Source organism: Harpia harpyja, chromosome 22 (genome assembly GCF_026419915.1).
Source record: "Harpia harpyja isolate bHarHar1 chromosome 22, bHarHar1 primary haplotype, whole genome shotgun sequence".
Lineage (NCBI taxonomy): Eukaryota > Metazoa > Chordata > Aves > Accipitriformes > Accipitridae > Harpia > Harpia harpyja.
This window is the reverse complement of record NC_068961.1, coordinates 13,800,131-13,822,978: the sequence shown is the minus strand read 5'-3', so window position 1 is coordinate 13,822,978 and position 22,848 is coordinate 13,800,131. Positions and strand designations below refer to the sequence as shown.

The window sequence follows — 22,848 nt, the reverse complement described above, 5'->3', positions numbered from 1 at the left end:
CCCCCTAATGCCTGATGGTGATGAGAGAATTAATGTGGAGCAGGAAGTATGCTGGTTGTAAGGGCTGCGCTTGCTCTTAGACGAGGCAGTCGCTGGTTCCCTGTGAAGCCAAGAAAAAGCTAGCAAGTAAAGGTTGTACCTCTTTAAATCTTGAAGGGTATTTCCAGGAGAATTTCTGGAGAGAAGTGTACAGAAATGACAGTAAAGACTTTTTCAGTAAAGCACATGTGGTTTTGTGCCTATGATACATGGATAATGACATAAATGCTACCTGTAGGCAATTATGTAGTTTATGGGATTCTACAACATAAGCCGTACATTGGTGGAAATAATTATATCAGTAATTAAAGGTATACCTTACGTCTAGATCCTAGGATCAACAACTGTGGGAAACCACAGCAGGTTCATTATTGGGTTTGGCAAGCAGATTGTAAAAGAAGGAACCATGAGTTACAGATATTCCTTGCTAGCAGCAGTGCCTTCAGCTGGTATTTCAGGATTCTATTATAAGCAGTACTACCCTGAGAGATCCTTTTGAAACATTTGATAAAGTCACAGAAGTAATTACATTTTTGTCCAACTTTATCCAGGAAATAAGGCACCTGGACACAGTCATGCCTTTCCTATATGCAGCCAGCCAGATCCCATGCAGAAGAGCTGCCTTCTGTTTCTGAATGCTGCTTTGCTCTCTGTGCAACTTGTGATTGCAATGGTGAGATTGAATTTGTGGCATAACAGCTCAAATTGAAAAAGTGCACATTAATTCCAGAGGTTAGCTAAAAGTCCTAAACATGGTACATCCATCCCAAACTCTACACAGACTGAACATTTCAGCACTGGAACCTCTTATGAAAATTACTTCATTTACTTTAGCTGATTCATGATTTAGGCTACAATTTTGGGGGGAATCAGATTAATGCTGGTAAAAGTCTAAATGCCCAAGTTTCCTAGGAGAAGTCCTCTCTCTCCCTCATTCTCCCATGCCTTCTTCCAAAATCTGGAAGAAAAGCCCCCAAATCATTAAACATTTATAGATTTATTTAGCTAGAAACAATTTTACTGTATGTAATAAAAGGTTTGAACAGAAAGAATACTCAGTTTTTAAAAATTTTGCAATTCTTGTGACAGATCCAAACTTCCTGGAAACTGCTGAAGGCATCCTTCAGATGTATGGTCCTGATAACGCTCGTAGTCATGTGATTGCCTGGATTTAGCTGTAGCATTCAGACTTTCACCTTACGAGAAGTTTATTGGGGGTGATTCCCAAATGTTTCCGTTCACTCAGACAAGCAGGACATAAGCTATCCTCTAAAAACGGGGAAGCCAATATAAAATTATTTTGTTTGGACCTGTATCCCAATGTTGCACATAGTTAAAGCATTCAGAGCCACATGAAAACACGGCTCTGAACCACAGGAGAAAAGTCATGGCTCAAGGATGTATTACACATACAGGAGGACTACATGGATGACTTGACAGCTCACAGATGCTGGAGAGGAATACATTTCAGGAAGGCCAGGGTGGTAGATCGTTGCCTGGCATCTCTCCAGCTCTGTAAGCTGTTCTCTCTGGGATCGACTTTCAGAAAGGAATGCCATCACGGGAGATTTTACACCATGACTAAAACTGCTGACTTTACAGCAGAATGTTTAACTTCCCATTCCAGGCTCGGCACTTTCTTTATTTACTAATGCAGCCCCTAGCTGTTACGTGGTGGAAGGATGGGGGTAAACGCTCTGCCTTGGGAGCGTATGTGTGAGCGGAGAAAGTACCACTCATCTCTCTACCATCACAGCCTTTCCTCCGAAACAGTAGGAAGAGCCCTCATTTTCAGTCAGGGAGCTATTACAAGGAAAGAGCATGAAAAGGAATTGGAGTTCACTGTCAGCTTTGATCCCAGCAGAAAAATTATCTATAGAATAGAGCATCCCAGGCTGCAATATATCTTCTGTTACATACTCTGTGCTGGGAGGGAAGATCTGGACAGGGTCCACTGCCAAGGCAACAGGTGCAGGGAGGTTTTATGGCCACATGATTCTACTAAAGATGCATCTCTCTGGTGTCAGGAGATTGACTTGGGACAACTCCTAGAAAATATACCTTTTGCTGTACGGCAACAAACCACCAGCCAGGGGTCAAACATTTACCACAATTGCACCAAAATATCATTTTTGGTGAAATATTGGGTAGTCAATTATTACTCTGAAAGATAATAATACTTAAATGATGACAGTTTCTTAATGTCACAGAAATACCAAGTTTCTTATTAGCTGCTCTTTTGTAGCAGCAAAAATGTACCTCAAAATACAAAAGTTCAAAATGGGAAACCTTGTAAGCATTGATAACTTGTGCTGTGGGCTTGGTTTAGTCGCTGCCAATATTCACAGGTTCTTTATGAGTGACAAGGTTTTATCTTGAATCCCAGCTTCCTGAGTCATGGGATTTTATGAAATTCTTCCCTGTTGTCCTTCCCCTCCTGTCAAAGGATGATGTTGGCAGCCATCATGGAAGTATTGGATACCGTAGGCTTCCTGAAGCCTGAAAAAAAAGAAAGCAAACAAACCCACCTTTAATGTGTATATACATACACATGCATACACCCATAGGTGTATGTATATATGGTATGGATGGGTGCGTCCACGTGTATCTATCTGGATGAAGGGAGGGAGAGAGAGACAAAAACATGTCAAGATCTTTGTGAAGGCAAGGGTTTCAGTTTTTGGAAGGCAGTTGCTGGCAATGACAACCCTCTAAAAAAAACATTAATGAAAGTTTGGAGGCACATAGCCGGTTTGGAGAAGACTCAGCACGCTGCCAGACTAGGCCCTTTAGGAGACAGGACACTTATGGCTGGGTCTTGCAAGCACTCGATCCACTTGAGCAGCTTTTCGTGTGGATGGAGGTGGTGATCAGTGGGGAGCAGGAGCTACCCATGAAGGAGCACAAGAGCTCTGTCTCTTCCAGCAAGAGATTCCAGCACCCTGATACTGTACTTAGTTTTCTCACTCGTGGTAGTAAAGTATGCATCATACTTTGTCAGGTCAGAAGCTAAGGATCCAAAAATTACATTCTTCCTCATGAGTAAGCTTTAGCATGATCTGGAATGACTCATCAGGTTAAAGGGTTGTAAGGCCAAGCTATTTATGAAAATATGCTTTTAAATATTGGCTGAGTTTTCTGAGAAGGAAATTTTGTATAAAAAGCATGAAGAATTGCATTGAGTAGGTACTAGTTATTTAAATATTTTTTGTCAAGATTTGTAATTCTATATGCTGTAGACTTTCTTATTAATCTCTCTTTTTTTTTCCTATATGCCAAAATAAATGCAAAAAACCGATACATAAATGCTGGCATATATTCTTACCATCTAGTATTTTCAGACTTATTTAATTAACTTGTCAGCCTTGGTTTTTACCAAGCTCTTTCTGTGGCTATGACAAATTATATCTTCCAGATCTGATTATTCATTAAATGTTTACTATGAATTTCAGGCTCCCTCATGCTTAAAATACAGTGCATGTTTAATGGGATTAAGAGTTAAAATATGTTTCTTAATTTTATTTAGTTTATGATTTAAAATTACAGAATTTAAATTCTAAGGACGCTACAGAACACATCAATTAACTGTACTGAGCTAATTGACTTCTATAATAATTTTTTTGAGTGCAGCACATATATTTTCAGACCTGAAAGAACTGACTGGACTGTTTATTACTGAGATTAGCTTAAAAGCTTTGTTTTGATTTCAGTGGTGGGCACATTTTAATCCACTTTTGGAGTAAATAATGGATGACTGAATCCTCATTGCATTCATCAGAAAGATTCAATGATGAAATTAAATGTTATTTTAGAGTATATGTTTCCCACTGTTTCTTGAGTGGCATAATAAGGTCTTGGGAAGCTTGTTGCAGGACTTTGAAGACATGAACACCTCACTGCTGTGCTATAGTAAACTACAAAAATTTTGCTCTCCTACAGTAGGGGAGCAGAATTGGAGTTGAGGTTTTCGGTAGCTGCTGCTCAGAAACCTCCGCGCCTGGCCCAGTGCACACCGATGGCTACAGGGAGGTTCCCACAGATTCCTATAGATTCTGGATTAGACGCATGAGAGTCGTGTTGCACAAATTGCAGTTTGTACATTATTTTCATATGCCTGTTTCTCTGGAGAAAGTTATTTTATCCTTTTTGTCACGAAAATGACCTATCACTTTTTTTTCTAATTAACTATTGTCCCTGTGTGGCTGACTTTATTTTCTCCATTCAGTGCTATAAGAGAACCTTAAGCACAGCCTTGGGTAAAATTTGCATGAGAAATTATTTGTAGCATGCAGCCAGCCACCACTTCATTATACTCACAGGAAACTGCCCCCCCTCTCAACAAAGCAAAAATTTTAAAATAGGACTCTGTATGCAGAGCCTGATGTTATTGCTGCTGTCTTCAGCTGCAGTCCTGTCATTTATGACACTTGCATAGTTCACGCAGCACAGGTCTTTACAGGCTGAGAATACACAGAGAGAAATGCAGTGCTTATGAAAATGCCATTAGAGTAATAAGCAAGAAGGAGAACACAGTGTGGAAAACAAGTTTAAAGGACAACACAAGCTTCCCAGAGTCATCCTGATAGATCTTTTAAACTGTCTTAACTGGGAAGGAAAATAACCCTTGGACAAGTTGCCCAAGATTGCTTCTCCTTCACAAGTAACTTCAAAATCCAAAGGAAAGACTTTTCCAAGAGATGTTTTCTGCCTCAGCTACAACTACTGGACTGGGGAAAGCATTAATTCAAGCAAGTCCTACAGCTTGTGTTAAGAAGACCTCACCGACTCTATACTGAATGGAAAATCAACAAAACTTCCTGTCTTACTAGGCAAACATCTGTCAGGAAGATTAAGATTTAATGTCAATAGGTTATATTTCTTGCAGCCCTTTTATCTGTGATAACTATGATGATACCTTATTCTTTCTTTTCCCTGCATAACATGTTCCTCCATGGCATCCTCTTCTTCATGGCAGAAGCCCCCTGAGGTCATCTCATCTTCCTGTGATCCGTTTTCAAGTCCCTTTTCTGCTGCGGTGCCTGTATAAAAACAGCTGCTGTTTAACAGCTTGAGGGAGGCACTTGTAAAACAGGAGTCACATTAAAAGTGTAAGAAACTGTGATACAGGTTTTTTTACATTTGACAGTCTCCCCCTCTCCAAAACGGGTACAGGGCTTGTTCTCTTATTGTCTCATCTACAAAGGGCAACTCAAGTGAAACATGGAGCATTAAGAACCTATGGGAGGTTCTTATAAACATTAATTAAATATTTAAAAATAATAATGTGTACACCCAGCCCCAGTTAACTGAGGCTGGTTACATAAGCAGCCACTTTGCTGCTGGTGGACTTTCTTTGCTGCTTGGCAAAAATAGCTGGAAAATAGGTTTTTCTGATTTGTAAAACTAGCCTGTGCCAGTGCCAGTTTCAGATAGTCAGTTTAATCCAGTTTTACTATCTGAGATGGACAGCCTGGTTGAAGCCACAGTAGGCAACAAGCCCTGACTGGCAATAAAATAATCCTTAAATGCTGGATGTTCCTCAGTGTTGGATTGAAAGGGCTGCATTTAAGGCACTGTCTGGCATTCACGGCATTCAGGGTGAATTTTGCCATTCGGTTTTTAAGGAAAGAAATGGGGGCTGCAGTTAGGGATGGTTTCAATAGAGAGCAGTTAGGATAAGGCAAAAAAATCAGCTATTTCCATATTCTCTCTCTGGTCCTGCCCTGGTGACTCCACATGTGGCTACACAAGTCATTTGACTTTGGGCAGAAGGAGAAAACGCCTACCTCCCCACGCTGCGGTGAGATTAGCTTCACGTTTGTAAAGCACTTTGGCAAGATTAGGAGCTAAGTGTTATTGCGAGCCCTATGTTCCTGCCTCCGACACTGCCTCAACACCCAAGGGTTCGGCAGGCAGCGGAGGTGCCTGCTGCAAGCTGGTGGCAGAGGAACATGAGCAGCCTCCCCCGTAGCCCCTGTTCCATTCGTATTGACGTATGAAGCCACCTTTGTGAGGCTATGCTGTGCTTTAATCACAGCTTAATTTGCTCTGCCTGTCATTTTTAATATGCAGCTGTATATATTTTGTTGTCCTCGCTTGGTTCTGTGGTTATACTTACATTGCGCAGGATTATCTTTTGAGCAGCAGTGCAGAACAGTGGGAATAAGAACACATGTTAAAAGTAGAAGAGCAGGATTGTTTTACACTTAGTGTCATTTCTCAGACATTTTACTTGCCCACCTCTTTGGGAAGTGGGAAGCATCCTTTCTCTCTTTTTCCAAGCATCTATGCATTTTCCTGCACCTGTGGGAAAGGCAACTGGGCAATGACCTAATTCGATGCAAATGAAAAGGACTTCCTAGTAAAGGATGGTAATTTGTACAGTGCTGCAGGTACGTGAAAGTGCTGAATGGTAACCTGGGAGTACTGAGAGAGGAAGACCTCTGCTGTAACACAGCTATAATCACCTCGCACTTTCACTAATTGCCAAGAGCCGGAGCTCTTAAGTGCTATGTTATTTTTTATATAAAATCTATTAAATTGCTACATCTTGGCCATTTTCTACAGCCGTTTCTATCAGCCCTCATTATCGCCTGCGCTCAGTAGTGAGTCTCAGAAATGAATGCAGTTCCTACAGCCCTCCATTAGTGAAACTGATGGTGGTAGAGGAGAAACTCTCTGTAAAGAATAAAGAGGGGTGAACGGCTCATAGCAATATAATGAAATGGGCTGTGGACCCAGCTTTCCCTCTCAAAATTAACTCAGGAATCATCTTCCAAACACAATGCCTTGCCTCAGAGCAGTCTGTTACATCTCTTATCACTGTTATTCCATGTCGTGGGGATGCTGGTGGTCACTCCCATTTACATTTTCATGTTTTTCAGCAGACTGATCAACTAGGTAGGTTTTCAGGAATAGATAATATGTGTCGTGTGTTTGTAATAGGTTCTTCATTCTCACATGTTAACCTCTTCTTTCAAAAGCTTTCTTTTATCACTTCTATAGGTCTGATAGATTGAACATGCATCATTTAAAAAAAATCAAAAGGGACAGCAGCAAAGAGCACACAAGTGAATTTTAGCTAGCTTAAAAATATAATAACATCTTAATAATAATATCTGGGAAGTTCCTCAGGTATTTGCTAAATGAACCTATTACTGTGCTCCTAAAAGTTTTGCCTGAGAGGTGTTTTTATGGGCTTAGTTATCAGTATTAATTCCCAGAGCTGTGCATTTTTATGTTAGTTTTACTGAGTATATGGAGATGAGAGAGAGCAATAGCATAAGAAAACTGTTAACATTAACACCAATGGAAAAGGAAATAATAAAAATAAGACATGTTTTTTTCACATTTCTGCAGAAATATAACAAAAGAGAACATACAGGTCTATACCATTGTAATTAGTAACCATTTAATTGTAAATGCATAATTTGATGAAGAGTTTTCAAAAAGGCTGCCACAGATGTGGCAATGAGTAAATAAGAACATTCTACAGTTCCCTAGTCTAGCATATTCCATTTTACTGGGCTTTGCAGATATTAAGTGGAGAGTAAATCTGACAGCCTGAGATGAATGTAAGTGTGTTTCATTCCATGTTAGTGAGAGGGACTGGAAACACAGAGGGATTGGGTGATCTGCATAAAAATGTCCTCATGCTCTTTCTTTTCCTTCCTATGTGGTGTCAACAACGAGCTGAAAAATAATGTCTGAATTGCACCTGCATGTACATCATGTGTTTGTCTGTGCACTGTTTTTTTCTGAACATTAGCACCAGGCAAGCTATACACCAGGCCATGCACATAATGTTATTTTTATATATGCAGAAGAAGTATGAAATAATAGCCTGCTTTTCTGTTATGTTTTAAACTGCAGCATGTTTATGTATTTACCAAACATATCTGTGAGAAAGGAAAACATGCAATGAAAAAGATAACAATTACTCAAATTTTGATTTGAGTAATCAAATCAAATCAAATGAAAATTACAATCAAAATTAAATCTAATCAAAATTATTTAAAGGCGCTCTATATATGTGGCTGTCACAACAAAATACTTTATTCTTGCAGAGCAAAATAATCTTTAGCTTCAGGAAAAGTAAAGCAGGTGTTCATATAGACAAATAGCTGCTGAGCTTTATTTTGTATGTTTTCAAAAGTCTGAAAGCTATTTCTCTCAGGAAAGAAAGATCTTATGACTGAGTTAATCTTCAACCAGAAGAATAACACACTCTCTTTCAGTAAAAGTTTGGATCCTTTTTGCATACCTAGAATGAATTCTTGCACTTAGCAGTCGACCTTCAAAAAGGTAAATTAGGAAAAGTGAAAGGCTTAACTTTCATCTTTTATTACCAACTAAATTACAAAGTTGATTGTTTGTCACTACCATATATTGACAAGTTAAACATTTACACTTCTGCAGTGTAGACAAGACACTGGGATTTAACTCTGAAAGGAACAGGGTGTGAAAAACACAGTGGAGAAAGTCTGAGTTCCTTTCGGAGACGGGGAAATCCTTATCATCACTTCAGGTTGTTTTTTTAGACTAACTAAATTTCATGTATGGAATTACAGTGACTTTTCCTTCCTCTCACAGACCTGTTTAAGAAAAGTCCATCTCTATCTGGAAAGTTTTTACATATGTGCTGAAGGAATTCATGTATACACTTAGTGAAGCATATGCTGAGGACCTTTTTTGTTATTACAAGAATATTTTACTGAACAACACGCAACAACAGGGAGAAATGAAGTGTGCCCTTTCCTCAATCAGAATAGTGAAGTACCTGAAGATGCTAATAAGCTGTGCTGACTTCTGCATTTTTCTGTCTGTCAAAAACATTAGCCCTCCTCTGCCAGCCACCTCTTCCTTTCCCAGAAAATTCCGACAATATAGTTGTGTATTCCAAGTATGAATTTCTTCAGAGTGATGGAAATCACAGGACAAGCTAAAAAAAAGCAGACTTAGTATCAAAATAAGCAAAAGAGAAGACTCTGTTGGAGCAGTGCAAAATAATGCTATTTTACTTGCTACACACGCAGATCCATCCAAGTATGTGGGCTGCAGAGGGGGCGAAACATGCTTCTATCTCGCTCTGGGCTCATGGGCTCTTCCCATTCAGCCCATCAGTTGTGATCCCTCAGTTCAATGTGTTTAACCAAGGGTAAAGACTGGGTCATCCTGGCTTCTGGTTTCCAGGATGCTGATAATATTTTTCAAAACCAGATACTTTTTGGCAAGGTCCTGGTGCTGCTTGTTTATACTTCATGTCCAAAAGTGGAACGGGGGCTGTTACGGCAGTGAGATTTGTTCTGTGTCTTTGAGTCTGCTCTGGGAGGACCTGAAAGGGGAAGGCTGACAGAGTCTCCGGGAGGACTCTCTACCAAGAAGTCGAAAGAGGGAGAGCAGGGTTTTCTGTAGCAGCTTCCTCAAACAGCTCCTTGTTTGCTGTTGGAGGCAACAGCATTTTCTATGTTTACCATTGTCACATGATGACAATATCAGAAACACAAAGTTACTCAAAAGTTGCTGTGTATCTGTCACCATGTGCTTGTTTAAATACTAGTAAAAGTAAATGATTTAGAAAAAAGGAATATGAACTGTAAGTGCCAACACCCTTTCGCTAGTTGGCTACATCTTAAACGGCTTTTTGTGCTTGCTTTTGTGGCTAAACTCAAAACCTTCTTTGGTGTTGAGACCCTTTATTTTGCTGGCACAGATCACAAACTCTGAACACAGTGTGCAATCACAGCTTTATATAAGTATTCATTGCAAGACCACTGCAAGACAAACAGAATGTAAGTAAGTGCATCTGAAGCCAATGTAGGTAGCTGCAGGAAATGGAGTCTGATGTGATTATTGCTTGCAAATGTCCTGGGCACACCAGGGCCCACTTGATGGCAGAGGTTGCCCTGTTGAAGTGGATCTTCGGTACAGCATTCATAGCTTTTAGGTGCAAAATGGTGGAAGGGCTTGTTACAGTATTTCCTTAGGCAAAGTAGAATAAAAAGCAAAATATACTAGCTCTCTGTAGAAAAATAAACATCCTGGGCTTCAGCACAGTCTTTCAGATAGACTGTCTCCTCCTTATTTCTCTCCTGAATAGTGCTTGGGTAGTATTTAAGGGAGGATGAGGAAGGGTAATGATAAATTGATGATAAACTTCTATGAATTAAGAAACAGGATGTAAAGTTATTAGTTTTATGGATGAGTAACAGCCAAATCACAACTGAGACTTGAATTGGCAGACTCTTTGAATCTCTATTCCAAGTGAAATTCCAAAATAAGAATTCACTCCAAAACAAAAAATAAACTTTGAGATTTCCCATGGAGGGGGATTTTTGGATTTTTTTCCAGGACAGCCTTCTGAATGACATATTTGTTTGTCCTTTACAAATCCTTCCTCAAGGTCTTTGAACAGCCAATAGCTCTGGCTCTTTACCATGCAGTGACGTGGGAAGCTCAAGAGCAAGGAAACCGAAAAAGCCTGATTTCGTTGGATTTTTGGACTGCTTACAAGCCCAGCTCTTGGAAGTCCTGGAAAAACCTTTATGTGAGCATCTGTTTTGGAACCTGGAGCTGGGTTATTGTGGGATACTTCATACAATGACATAGACTAATCATGAGGGCCTTGTCATTTAAACACTCCAATTACTTTTTTTTCTGCAACAGCTTCTGCTCTTCTCCACATCCCACAATGCATTCCAGGGCTACTATGTTAATTGGAAGTATATTCCTGTGCGTGAAGTGGACTTTAATTAGCACCTAAGGGGCACATTCTGGTGTCCTGACTCATGTGGCATGGAGGCGTACCTCAGAGTTGCTCCATGGCAGCCTGTGGATAGCTCATGAAGAAAGGTGCTTCCTGGCCCAGACGAAGGCTGGCTGGGAAGCTCCGAGCCACCCAGATGGGACAAGAGGCTCCACTGATCCTCCAGCATGCAATGCCGTGGCCCGGGGCCCTATAAAACAATAGTTACACTAACACTTCCAATTATTTTTCTTGACTAATGAGTAATATGAGTGGCTCCAGATTTTAAGTCTGTGAGCAATGTAGGAACACTGTAAAAATTGGGATTGCAGGCAGTCTTGTAATAAATTAATAACTTTGACTATTACATGAGTCATCTGTAAAATGGGCCTTGAGTTATGAAGACACACACCAACTGTGGGGGGTATTATGGAAAATTAAAATTAATGTGACATAATACTACTTCAGTTACAATAAAAGTACTGCAGCTGGAAGTGATGGGAAAAGTGGGAGGGGCATAAGCCCACTGATTAGCATAATTACATCCGTGCAAAAGCAGGGTGGGAATTGGTTTCAGCTCAGTATCAGCACCTCTTGCCAGCCATGCAGCGAGACAGCCGTGAGCAGACATCCCGGCTCCTGCTCAGTGGGACGAAGCTGGCAGCCAGGGTGGGAGGAAACAAAAGGCACTGATTAAAACAAAAAGCCTAATGGGCAGTCATAAGTCTTTTTTTTTTTGCCTTAATGCTATTAATCGCCTTTCAAAGCCCTTACAAAATGCACTTCCCTGATGATATAAAACATCCCCTCTGCCTCTTTCCTCATTCTAAACCCCTGTGCACTCAAAATCCTCACCTGGAGGACTGTCATGCAGATGTCACTAAATACAGCTTCTTTGGAGGTTACTACAGAATGATGTGTGTCACTGTCCTTTTCACAGACATCATATGACAATCCCAACAGGAGGAACCAGGGCCAAGTTATAAATCACCTGGGACTTGTCCCAGTTGTGCTATCTCTAAGAGGCATGTCCTGCCCATAGTGACAACTTGGATTGAAATGTCAGCAAGTACTTCATGAAAGTTGTTATCTATGAATTTTTTCAGAACTCTGTAGAGTATTTATGAAAATATGCTGTAAAGAGTTATCCAGACTTGGGAATTATTATCTTAATTGTGCTTAGACTGGAAAAATAATTACAATGCACTGAGGTTACTGATCTCTTCTGAATGAGCTCAGTGGTAGTAAAATATTTTTAAATGCTTTAAAGTGAGGAGAGAGCTGAAATTATTTAAACAAAAACTCCTCCCTAAAAGTATTCTAAGCAACATGTCCATCACAAATGTAATAGAGAAATATATGAAAACTAAAAGGTGAAAAACATGTCTTAATTGCTTAACACATTTCTTTTCCGGTATTATCAAAATGTTGTGCAGGATTTTATCAACACCAAATCTATTTTATATTGTTAAAAGACAGTAAAATGTTTTAAAATATAGCATTAATAGGTTCAATGTCTCCTGTAGAACCTGATGTAACTCCTATAATATGAAAAGACTACATATCTGCCAATGAAGAGAAAGCCAATCCTTAAATATTCTTCTACATTTTGCAAATTATACACTAGATATTTTTTCTATACGAAATAACTGTCCAGTGTACATCCTGCTGGGCAAAGAATTGTCAGCTATGATATATTTTTTTTGGCCAAATAACCCTTAGCATGAATGAATGTAGTGTAATTCGTTTATTGTTTAAAAGACAGGTCTCGGTATAAACACAGTGACTGGGTAGAAATATTGCTTTCAGGATCAATATTTACCATCTCTCAGTGATTGTTGTTGGACTGATGCTGCATTTACAAATGGAAGCAAATCTTTATTACCCCTTTTAACCCCCTTTTGCCAGCCTTGCAATCTCAGCTTAAGGTTTAGGAGTCAGCTTTGAGACCTTTCCTTTTGGCACATAACCCCCAGCAGCTGGGGTTCGGCAGAGCCACGAGACCCTCACCCACGCTCCCAGTCCCATTTCCCCTGCTGCCTTATAGAGGGTTGGTGCAGGCGTGAACGGTGGGAGCACGGCAAACGGCGAGCTCTCTGCTGCTGGAGCACAGACCGCTCCATCCAAAAGCAGGCTCCTCTGGCTGAGACACACAAAGGTGCGTCTCTCTTGGCCACTCGCACAGGTCGGAGCCCACTGGCGGGACCACACCTGCCCGTCATTCACATTATTTCTAAAGCTGGAGAGACTGTGAATGTTTCCTACTTGGCAGAGGTGCAAGCTGGCATGCTCAGCCTGGGCGGCCAGAGCATACGTGGATAGGGGGAGATGGCTGCCTGTGTCTCTCCACTGGCTTGTCAAGGAGGGCAGGTGATGAGCTTTGATTAATCACCCATTTCATAGATGACTGAGTCACATGAGGCAAATCCCTTTCTGAGGGCCTGTGACCAGCAGCATGCCACCTGCAGTTCTCATCTCCAGTTATCCCTTTTGATAACACCATGATACTACACTCTACCTGAAAGAAAGTAATACTATTTAGCTTAATTAATTTTTCAAGCCAATGCAGTGCCCTTTACTGTATGTTTAATGGTTGAAGAGCAGATGAGCCCAGATCAACTTTACCTAAAGTGGAAAAAGCTGCTTTCACAGTTGTCCGCAGTAAAATACACAACCTGGTCTATATTGGAGCAGCTTACTGATGTAGGCTTTTCATTTGTACATTAAAATGTTGAATTTATTGTTACATAACACTATATACCTTGCAGAACAGTAGTGGGCAGCTCCCGTTCCTCTGGATTCCCCTTCTCTGTCTCCTGCTGTGCTTGCTTTCATCTGTAGCTGCCTCCTGCTCACTCTCACGCCGCCTCCACCTGCAGCAGTTGTTGCTTCTGGGACTTGGACTTATTTTCCTCAGCTGGTGCCTCTCTTACCCCACCCTTGCTATAGTTTTGGCAGAAAGGCAATAATATTACAATACCTCTTGTCTAGGCTTGATTAAAAATCTTAATGTACCCACTTTGATTTGCTGTTGCAGTGAAGTTCCTCTGTTATCTGCTATACAAGACAGACAACTTCTTAAAAAAAAATTGTTTTTAACAATTAGTGGTCTTTTTTTCTGGCATTCCCAACATTCCCTGCTCTCACAGGCTTAGCTACTGTAACAAGGATTTCTAGTGAAGGCATATTTCTCTATAGAAGGCAGACAACATGACAGAAATATATGTAACACCCTGGCAAGCACTTAAGAAAATAAAATGCAATGACAGAATTCCTTGTGCATGCATTGATGGTTTGATTTGAGTATGAATGGTAGGGTCACAGCACACCTAGGTTACTGTGGATGCAGTGTGGCTCTAGATATTTGTAAATAAAACAATCTGACTTTCATAAAGGCTGTTTTCATTATAAATTAATGTCCTTTGAGTTGGATTCAGCCTCTAGATACTATCAAAAAATTGCCTCCAAGCTGGCTGGAATTCCAGACACTCTGATATATCTTGATGACTTTGTCATACATGACCTCTCTCTACCCCTTCACACCAGATGCTTCCAGAAAGATTTCAGTGTTTTTGATGATACTCACTTCATTTGCACAATTCTCATTTATTACTGAATCAACACTGAATCTGTTGGTTTTCACAAACCGCTGCACGACTTATCACTGTTGCTCTCTAGTGCTTATGATAAGCCAAACCTTCCCTTACTGGAGGAAACTGTTGATTCTCCATCTTGCTTTGGAAGAATGAACTTTTAGCTTTGGCTTATCCTAGTGTATTCAGCTTGCTAAGTTACTTACTAGCTTTAAATGCTTCTGCAGAATATTTGTTAGATTTTTGAACTCTTCTGGCACCCAAACAATTGAAGTTTCTTCAGTATAGACTTCTGCCACTATATGTATATGAGCTGTGCCCTAAAGGGCTCTCCACATTCAGTGTTTTTGTGATGGTGTAAAATGAGTTTTTGAACCCAAAGCAAATTTTAATGTTTTACTTGCTCTTATTTCAAATTCTCCACTGAAAATTTGCCCTCCAGCACAAGTTAATCTGCTCATTCATTCCTTCTCTCACTCCTCCTCTCTCTCCATTTATGCCTTTTTATCCTCTTTCATTTTATATCTTGCATTTAGCATTTTTGTATTCATACTCCTAAGAACAGATGAATGGGTAGGACCTTCTTAGTCACTTTGTATATCAACCTCTATCATTTAAGCTGTTTGTGTCCCACCAGTACTTCAGCTTTAAGTCTGTTCCAGGTCCTCCTGTTCTCACATTTAAGAACTTAGTTCTGTTTTCTTAACTAGAATTATTAATGCCTAGCTTAGTCTCCTTCATTTGCTTGTCGTACCAGCATTGGGAAAAAACCCCAAACCTTACTTTCTCACTTTTGCTCTATGTGCTTCCCAGCCTCTTTACCTGTTCTGGCTTTCCTCATTTCTCGCTAAACTATTTCTAGATGACCAGTGCCTATGATGTTCAAAGCACTTTCCAGATCTTCCAGGGTGGATATGCCCCATCCTGGGGGTTCACAGCCCAAAGGATATTAGCGGGCAGATGTTAGTGGAAGCTGGCAGGGACTTTCTACTCATGTTAACTAGAATTATCCTGTGATGGAAAGACAAAGATGGGAAAATGATGGAGAGAGATACCACTGCAAATGAGATTATTCCTCATTGGAATAAGAAACCAGTTCCCTTCTTTCCACTCCCCTTAAAAAGAAACCCTCGGTTCAAGGACAAGCTGTAAACAAGAGTGACTTCTAGAAAGGGGAAGAAGCACATCACTGATGATGGACTTGGGGAAGAACAAGAGCTGTGAGACCATCTCCTTTATTTGCTTCCATACAGCTTATGTCTCATACTCCTCCTTTTAGTATAGTCTCTCCAGTGTGGGCACGGTGTCTGCTAGCATGCTTTTGTGCTTGTGCAAGCAGGCTACCTGGAAAGAAATTCATGTGATATAGGTAAGGCAGTATCACCCCAGGGCAGTGAGCAATCAGCAGCGTTTGTATCTTTCATTGTCTGTTCCAGAAGACACAAACACTGTGTGGGTACCACGGAGTGGCAAGCCTTGATGTGCAACACCCGTCTTAAACACAAAGGTCATGGAGCACTGCTATTTTTTTTTTTTTAATTTTTATTTTAATTTGTGATCGATCTTTTAGGCACTGTTCCAAGTAGCATTGCTTCCTCAGTGACAAGCTCACCTCCATTAGTACCTGGTCATGCCACATGTGGTAACAGGAAGACAGAAATTTGCAGGGATGGAGAAGTTTCTATTTACTCCTGTCAGTTTGGAAACACTTCTAGTTAAGTATAGATCTAAAGAAAAGTAAGAAGAGAAAAAAATAAAAGCCATAGAATAGTACATGCACCTTCAGCAACCATCCTTCTTGCAAGACTGCACATGGCAGATTCGGGAAGCAGCAGAAGATGACTATGTAGAGAAAGCATGCACAACTCAAAAACATGGGTGGGCTGTGCAAGACAAGCAGTTGGTGGCTTCTGTTGGAGCATGACTGTCTTTCTTCAAGGCCTGAAACTAGATTTTTAAACATGGGCACTAGACATTCACAGGAGATGCCCAGCTTTTTATTATTATACTATGGCTAACAGTTTAGTCCTACAGCTACTACAGTTTGGTTAGACCTATGTGCAGTGACATTAGCCTCCTACTCCCATGCCTTCCTCCTCCAGTACAGTGCTCCTACAGCATGGGACTCACAGTTTATCCAGCACATCCAATTTTTTATGCAGACTCTGGGGCAAGGGGTAAAAAGCCCCTGTACACATCACTGCCACCATGCCAGTCCAGCCCTTCCCCATTTCCTATTGTGTGTATCCACGTCTTTAATGTGGATCCCACCTCCACAGCTTGAATTCTTCCTTCTCCCTGCCATCGCACATCAGTCATGTACCCCTTAGCTCCCCTCCTGTCTCTAGCTTTTCCCCCTAAAGTTTTAGTTTATCCCCATTTGTCCTTTCCCATGCCACCCTTCATCCTCCACTGTCCCACTACACAGTGCCTATTTTTTCATTTCATGCCACCTCCCTACAATGTCCTTACCCCAAAGTGTGATTACTTCTTTCTAGATTCACATTGGACACACTAGGGTGCCCATGTGCTATAAGTCAGTCCTAGGCTGGATGCTGCGCAGTTCTGACACACAGAACTTAAGGAATATCTTAAAAAACTGAAGGAACAATTTAGAAAATGTCTAGATACTTAAAACACTTCTCTTTGGGTAAATGTACAGTGCAATGCCATACAGATATGATTGAGCCTGCTCTAAATACAGCTTTTCGGCCCAATGCTCTGTCCTGCCTCATTTGCCTGCCTTCTAGGCAGGAACAGGTGAAATCCCATACTCATATCTCTATACCACCACCGGTACCAGGGTCAGCTCTTCTACGGCTACCTCATTTACCTCTGACTTTTGCAGACGTACTATGAAGAAATTTTTTTAGGAGGCTCTTGAAGGGTGACAACAACGTACACATGAAAGGAGTATTTAAAATATTCTCTTCTTTGACTCTCTTTTTATGCTTTTTATATTCTGCCTGTGCTGATAAACTGCTTTTTAGGTGTATGCATTGTTTTTGTAGACAGCCACTGTAAACAATGTGTCTAGTAAGGACAGCATTAACTCAGCTTCAATCCAGCTTGCTTTTTTTTTTTTTCCCTTACTGCTTGCAACTGATTCCTGTCTCTCTTTGAGAGGGAGTCAACAGGAAGCATGACACCATGGGGAAGGATGTGTGACAGCGTTAAACTTCCTGGTGAAGATCCATTCTTTGTACTATCATAGCCATAAGCATCAGTGCCATCAGTATCCTTATTTACTGATCCCATGTATCACTATAAGAGACTGTTTCTTTCTTAATATAAGAGCGGTTAGATTTGATGCACCGTGCACAATGCTTTGCATGGATAAAGAAATTTTGCAAATTTATGTTAAATGTGGTTTTAATTATCTGGAAAGAAAAGAGAGACTACGATAAAGACTTGGGTATTTTTAAATGGAAGACAGAAAAAGAGTGGATTATGTTTTTATTTTGGTTGAAAAAGAATCATCATAAAAACCAAGCCAACAGTTTCATGTTGTAAGCACCAATATAGAGGAATGCTGACAATGCTGATTTGTAGCCATAAGAAAAAGTGATCAAATATATTTATTGGTAGGTGAAATATTCTAGAGTCAGGACAAAGTAATGCTTGCTAATGCAATCTCAGGCCCATGTTACAATACATTGTCTAATGAATGACATAATAACATGCTTTCCATCCATCAATATCACTTCGTCATTCAGCCTAAAGGTCAGATGACAGAATGGCTCAAGATTTATTTTTATCATCCCTGTACAAGGAGTAAATTCCCACTTCCCAGTTACTTGGATCCCCGCCTCCTTTATTATTCCACCTTGCCTCATTCAGCAGGCAGCATCTGGAGAATACATTCCCTTTTTTCCGCACGAGTTGCAGGGCAGGCAGTGGCCAAAGCAGGGCTTCCACGTGAACAAGGAACAATGTTTATCTGATGTGCAGAGAGCATTTTATTTTCCTGAGAACTTTACCTAAGAGATGACAGCCAGTTGATCATGAAGCCTGTGGGAGCTAGAAGTGGCTTTGCATTTGCCAGCCTTTGCCCCTGGGGCTTGTCAGGCGGTTGTACAAGCCCTGCAATTCAAAGCATTGTAAGGAATGTTTTTTTGCAACACTTTTTGTTTAGCATAGCCAAGCCTAGAGTGAAGGTTTCTGGCAGACTCTATGCATAGAAAGTCACAGCACATTTAATCACTTTTTAAAAAACTCGTAATTACTACAGTTACAGACATTTAGGCATGAGAATAGATGGACTCGTTCTGTATAGTGCAGAAAAAACTACCTGAGTGAGGCATTTTGGGTGTTTGATAAAAAAGTTCTGTTGCTGGAAGAAGCAAAACAAATCAAGAGATTGAGCAATTTGATTTTGGGGCATTTACTTATAAATCCATTGCACTTGCACTTTCAAGAGAAATTTTTAAAGCCCCCCCCAAAATATGGGTCTCTAAAGAAGCTTGTGCTATGGCAGTCACGGTGTCCAAAAGGACCCAGAGAACATTCAGTACCTACTACTTTTAATGATATGATGGGAAACTGTTCCATGCCTGAGAAATAAATGCCTTTTCTACACCTCGGGAAGACTTGTGCAATCCCAAATGACTTGCCATGCCTAGGCTACTCTTTAAACCCCTGGTTCCAAATGTACGAGAAGCTGGAGCTCCTGAAAGCCACGTTCCCATCCCAACTGCACCCCTCATAAAGAACTTTTCTTTCCTATTGTTGTTTACCAAGCCATCTCGGAGAGCTGAAGCCAACGCTTTGGCGTTCTGCAGGATGGCCCTGTCCGTGCCTGCAGGTGTGTATTACCATCTGAACATCAGTATGTAGATAAGACTGATCTGTTGATCCTATAAAGCAACTGATCTTTTATTACTTTGTGATTGCGTAGTAAACGAAAGCAAAACAGAGAAAGTGCAGAGCTCAGCACTGTCTTTTAGCTGGAACTATGCTTACAAACATTTACAGCCCAAATACGGCAAATTTAAACCTGGGTTTCTGGCTATCTGACATCAATGGGAGCTTTTAATATGGAGTTCAGGTTTATAATGCACATCTTTTTCTGTATTTTGCTACACTAGGATAATTTTTAGTTAGGCTTCTCCAGGAGCATGGCAATTCCCCGGCAGCGTGCATTGTTCCTCTGACTTAAACAAAGGACACGTGGCTGCTCTTAGTACAAATACTGTCAATGGCTTAGTCTAAATGGAGACTTAACAAGACCAGAAGGCTCGAATCCACTATATGTACATGCCTCCGAGCTGGCTCGCGTATTTTGGGCTCCCGAAGAAGCGAACGCAGGCCGTGGCGGTGGCCTCTGCGGACAACGACTCGACCCGGCGCTCCCTTCCCCGCAGCGCAGCGCTCCCCTGCAGAAGCGCCCCCCCCCCCCCCCCCCGCCTCGTGCCTATTTGCCGCCCTCGGGCAGCTCTGCCCTCCCCGCGCTCGTCGGTTGGGGCGCCCGCCCGGCGGGGGGGGGGGCGGCGAGGCCGTGCCGTAGCAACCGGCCGGTCTCCAGGTCAACAGCGGGACGGCGGCGGCGACGCCGTCTCAGGGCGGGCGGGGAGGGCGGCGGCGGCGCGGCCGGAGGCAGGTGAGGGCGGGCGGCGGAGCCGGCAGGGGGCGCCGCGGGGCGGGGGCGGCTCCGCACCCCGGTCGCTGCGGCGGGGTCGGGGGGGAGGCGGCGGCGGAGCCCGCAGGTCCCGCCGCAGGGCGGTGGGCTGGGCAGCCCCCGGCGCTGGCGGGCAGGCGGGGGAGGTGTGACGCCGACCCGTAGTCCTTCGCCCCAGAGGCCTCACCGTCCCTTCCCCGCCCGTTTCCGTGCAGCCTATGTGGGGACACGGTCGGTTACCTCAGGTGGCGCCCGTGAGGGTGGCCGCGAGGGCGTGGCGCGGCTACCGCTTGCCAGGGCCGGTGAGTGACGTGGCCGTGCCTCACCCTGGGTGGCCCCGGTGGCCGGTCAGGCCTTGCCCCCCACACTCGCCCTCTTCCTCAGGCCCAGCTGCGGTTTTGCTGTGACACCCGCTGCCCCATTTCCGCAGCCGGCAGCTGCCCACCTCAGCGCTCCACCGCACACCTTTTCGGGTGGCCTGGGGCGGCTTCTCGGGCTGTAACGTGTGTGGGCTTTCCCGAGGCGTTCCCGTGTGTGAGGGACAGCCTGGTTGTATGGCCTCGGCAAACACTGCCGCATCTGTTGAAAACTCAAGAGCCCGTGGTGGGTGAAGGTTTTAACAGATAGTTTGCGCTGGCCAGAGTGGAAGGGTAGAGGTGCCCAGATGAACTCTCATTCACCTTTCGAAAATAACGTGTTTTGATCAAGACTTCAGGCTGAAGGTTAGCCCAGCTGTCATCATTTTTGAACGCGGTTGCCTTTCCAAGACTTGAGGTAAACTCACTGTTTCCATCGGAAGTCTCTTCGTTTCCTTTCGAATGCTCATTTTCGTAGGGCAGCAGCATTTGCTGCTATTCAAGCAGCTGGGGGTGGTGCTGGAGGCTAATGCAAGGGAATGCCTGCAGCCATACCCCTGGGCATCCGAACGTGAGATGGCACCTGGGTTTTGTTCTCTGATGCAGGCTGCTGCTTGAAATGTGTCTCTGCTGTTACTGTGAGAGTGCTGTGACACTATTTCTGCAGCCTGAGAGAGAAATGGCACAAGTCTGATGGCTCGCTATTGCCATTCACTACCGGTGTTGTCTGCCCTTCCTCCCCTGTGGCAAGGGCTCCTTTTTACTGCGCTGACACCAAGTCCAGGCTGGTCAGGGGTTGTGCTGCTGAGGGGCATCTTCTGCACAACGCCTGGGGCGTTAGGGTGAAGAACAGAGTCCTGTTTTTTTAAAGTCCTCCCAGCCTTTCACACTGTTCATGTCTTTCTGCATGAGCAGGACAAAGACTGGAATGGCTTATATGTTTCCATATGGGTATTTAAACCCATATAAGAGGAATAAATAGCATGTTCAGTTCTGCAATGAAGAAAGAGGGAGGAGGCTAAGTTACTGGGTTATTATTTTATTCCATTTTTGCTTTTCCCATAGGAAAAACTGCTTGATGACAATAGCTAGCATCTGGCTTGCTGGTGATTCATAAATATCCCTCATTCATGCATCTTATTTATTAAAAGAAGAACCAAGTCCATGGCAAAACATGATGTCTCAAAGCGATACACTCAGCCAATATATGCTACCTTGCTTCGTCTTTTCTATTCATATGTTGTGTATTATTCACAGTTGAGCCTTACACCCCATACACGTACATGCATACACGCATAATTCTTTTTCTTTGTGAATCATCTTGTAGTCTTATAGGCAAAGTTATGAATCTCTTCACAAAATTGTGTCTCAGATACTCCCAGGTTTAGTCATAAATTGGATTATAGCAAAGGTAAGGTATAATGCAATGCAATATTAGAATATAATACAACTGACTGACAGCAGGCCAAAACACCACATTCATTTTTCTTGCATATCTGTGTGGAAACTTCCACATTGGCTCTTTTTTATGATAATCTAGAGAGAAGGAAGGGAAACCATGTTACCAATTTCCCACTTTCCCATTTCTGATTATGGGGATCCCTGTCAAATCTGACCTCAGCCTTTCTTGACATGGGGAGTAGCTATCCTTTTTAATTTATAATACTGTTTTCCTGGAGGAAAATCTTGATCTCAGCCTTCTGCAGTGTATTATTGGCTCGGCCTGTGGACATGGTCTCCAGTTCATATTGACCTGTGCATGGCAATATTTTAATTTTTTTAAAACATAATAATTCCTCAGGTTTTTAAGAAGAAATCAAAGAGGAGCTGCCAATCAAGAGATCTATCATGACTGGCAATCCATGTAGGAGACTCGACTGGAGTGATTGTGAGTATTTCAGGACTATTTTTGCATAGATTCCAGGTTTTCCCGGATAACTTTCAGTTTTGTTTGCAGCATTGAGGTGTGCATGCTGCTAGCAGTGTACAAGCCATTCTGAAGCTGTGCCACTCTCACCTGTGCTGTATATGAGGTTCTGAGCTGGCCTTTCTGCATTTTTGGAGGAGGAAACTGGGAATGACTGTTCAAGTAACTGTAAACAGTGCCTGACTATATACAAAGCTCAAACAGCAAACAGCTGCAAACCTCCACCTGTCTCTCTCTCGACTTAACATCTGTCAGTGCTGCTTCTCTGGTAAAACGGCAACCTCTACAGGCATGCCAGCCCAGCGCCCTGCTTGTAGGACTGATGACTGTGAAAGAGCTGGTGCCAGTCTGCACCGTATAGAAGCCTGCCGTCACTGAAAGATTATTTCTGGAGATACAGTCTCATTTCCTTTATGTATTATTAACTGAGGAACAGTCTATTTAATGAACCTTTGTAACCAGGTCACTTGTTGTAATATTTGATCTTAGCAGAGACTTCTGATCATACTCTGTACTAGACTGAAGGTTATTTTTTAGTCATTAAAGATAGAAGTACCCTTCTTTGTATTTTG

General features: G+C 42.2%; 1 protein-coding gene across 1 annotated transcript in view; it reads left to right on the top strand.

Annotated features, from left to right (window-relative positions):
* The first annotated feature begins 22,147 nt into the window (after nucleotides 1–22,147).
* Nucleotides 22,148–22,848, top strand: part of VWA3B (von Willebrand factor A domain containing 3B) — a 75,418-nt gene continuing 74,717 nt past the window's right edge. Inside the window, exon 1 of the mRNA XM_052774084.1 lies at nucleotides 22,148–22,237. Coding sequence (XP_052630044.1) covers nucleotides 22,198–22,237 — 40 coding nt within the window. The 5' untranslated portion in view covers nucleotides 22,148–22,197. The remainder of the gene's footprint in view (nucleotides 22,238–22,848) is intronic.